At 40.4% G+C, this 2,425-nt stretch overlaps 1 protein-coding gene across 1 annotated transcript in view; it reads right to left on the bottom strand.

Annotated features, from left to right (window-relative positions):
* Positions 1–2,425, bottom strand: part of LOC103733792 (nephrocystin-3-like) — a 52,467-nt gene that overhangs the window by 8,403 nt on the left and 41,639 nt on the right. The window contains 3 exon segments of the mRNA XM_029563364.1: positions 403–530; positions 1,662–1,853; positions 2,037–2,058. Coding sequence (XP_029419224.1) covers positions 403–530; positions 1,662–1,853; positions 2,037–2,058 — 342 coding nt within the window.

Genomic DNA, 2,425 nt, shown 5'->3' on the forward strand with positions numbered 1-2,425 from the left:
TCCCAAAGCACTTATTTTTCAGAAAGTAGAAGTACAAATGTTTTAAGTATTTTATGTCCAAATAAACTATGGGGTAAAGCCAGCAGCTATCCACAATCTTCTACTGGATCTCTGCAGTTTTAAATTTCTTCTGTGAGGTCTCAAGGAAAATGTGCACATGAACTCACTTTTCTTAAGAGCATACACGTTGGACTAGCTACAGGATCACTTTAGTTCAGAAGCAATGTGAAATGTAAAAGAAAATAAGACATTAACGGTGTGAATGTTCATAAGCTAACATCAAATATGAAACTGGAAGTTTTTAAGTCATTTTTTTCTTCTAATTTTGGACGTGATAGACATGTAAAACAGCTTTGGGAAAAAATGGGAGCGCCTTCTTATTATGAATGCCATGGTACTTACTCGAGGTTATTCTGAAGATAGTAGAGGACCCCCAGTTCATTGAGCGTCGGAGCATTATCAGGCTTGTCTTTACCTAAGGTAAGCTCTTCTAACTGTAGTGCCCGCCTGCGTAAGAGGGCAAATCCATACTGCAGCAAACACAAAAGCACAGTCACTGAGTACCTGGGTTCTGGAAGCATCCTAAAAAATGCTTTTTCTTTTTACTCCAGATGACACATATGAAGTATGTTTACAATGTGTATCTCACATTGTACTTCAAACAGTACTTCAAACAGACGAGGAAACAATTACCTTGCTGATATTTACCAGTTCCATGCTAAATACATAAATACCAGGTCCTCGTGTATAGAATGTTTTATTTTTGTTCATTTTAAAACTTTTGTGCATGGAGGGCATTTGCATGTGTGTAGATGTGCATGTGGCAGACATTTGCATGTGTGTGCATGTACATGGGGAGGCCAGATACCAGCTTCAGGCATTGTTCCTCAGTTGCCGTCTTCCTCATTTTTAGAGACGGTCTTTCACTGGGACCCAGAGCTCACCTGCTTAGGCTAAACCGACTGGTTGCCAGCCCCATGTATCCCCCTGTCTTCCCGCCCCAGTACTGGGACTGCAAGTGAGCCACCATGCCTGGCTTTTTTCATGTAGGTGCTTGAGATCAAACTTAGGTCCTCATGTTTGTACAACAAACATGATTTCACCTGAGCTCATTTCTCTGTCCCATGTATAGAGTAAGTACAAGCTAAAAATGTTATATCTAACACTCAGGAGGCAGAGGCAGGCAGATATCTGTTGAGTTCAAGGCTAGCCTGGTCTACATATGGAGTTCAGGCCAGCTGGGGCTACAGGGAGACCCTGTCTCAAAAAGACAAAAAAAAATGTTATATTTTATCAGCAACTTAGAAAAATTAAAACTTTTGTGTTTGCTCAAGGGGAAGAAGTCCTTCACATCTGACTCTTAACAGGAAATGCTAATTAAACTCTTATTTAAAAAAAAATCAAGAGCTTTAGATGGCATCTTCCTAAGTCCCACCTCAAGCGAGCTTTATAACCCCACTTTCTGCAGTCTGCTAAGTTGTACTTCTCAACAATATCATTCTTTAACCATGTTTCATAAAGAAGAAAACATTAAACAGCATCTTTTTGGGAGTCATTTTAAAATCTGAAGCTATGAAACACGAAGTTTTTGCACTTAGTGATATTTAGAGATGACTTTCTCCTCAGGTTCAAACTACAACAGGAAAGGAATCTCTCATTACCAAGCTGCCTTTTCTCCTTGTGGCTTGCTGACGAATTATAAAGGATCTTTTCTTAAAATGTTCAGCTTGTTCATATCTTAAAAAACAAACAGAAGAATGATCAAACAGAAGCCTATTCAGAGTCATGATACAGTGAGATGCAAAGGCCCCTGATAGTTCAGGGTGGTCTGGACTGTTCAATACAACAGGATTCTAGGGACAGCTTATGCAGGTCAAAATTCTGAGGAAACCTTCACAGACAGCCTGATAAAACAAAATAAATCCAGTTCTCTATAAAGCTCACACTTAATTGTTTTTAACTGATGTAATTTAACTAAGTGAAAATATGAAACTATTTTAAATGATGGGAAACTAGTGAAAGAGACTGATTCCCACAACATATCCACCTGGTGTTTTCCTTAAGGAACGGAGTGATGAACATAATCTTATTCATCTGCAGGGATACCAGTCAGGATGGGAGAGATGGCAAACTCAAGGCCAAATCTCACTTCACAGTAATCATGAACAACTGGAAGGAGGGCAGAAACAACCCAACAGGTGCAAGAAAGAAACCCGTGAGAGCTTGCTCAGGAGCAAAGCAAATTGTACAGTAGGTCAGAAGTTGGGCTCATAAAAATATGGTTATGCTGGGGCTGGAGAGACGGTTCAGCAGTTAAGAGCACTGACTGCTCTTGCAGAGGACCAGGGTTCGATTCTCAGCACCCACATGGCAGCTACAAACTGTCCTTAACTCCAGTTCCAGGGGAATCCGAAGCCCTCCTCTG

This window comes from Nannospalax galili, unplaced genomic scaffold (genome assembly GCF_000622305.1).
Source record: "Nannospalax galili isolate Female #2095 unplaced genomic scaffold, S.galili_v1.0 scaffold3296, whole genome shotgun sequence".
Classification (NCBI taxonomy): domain Eukaryota; kingdom Metazoa; phylum Chordata; class Mammalia; order Rodentia; family Spalacidae; genus Nannospalax; species Nannospalax galili.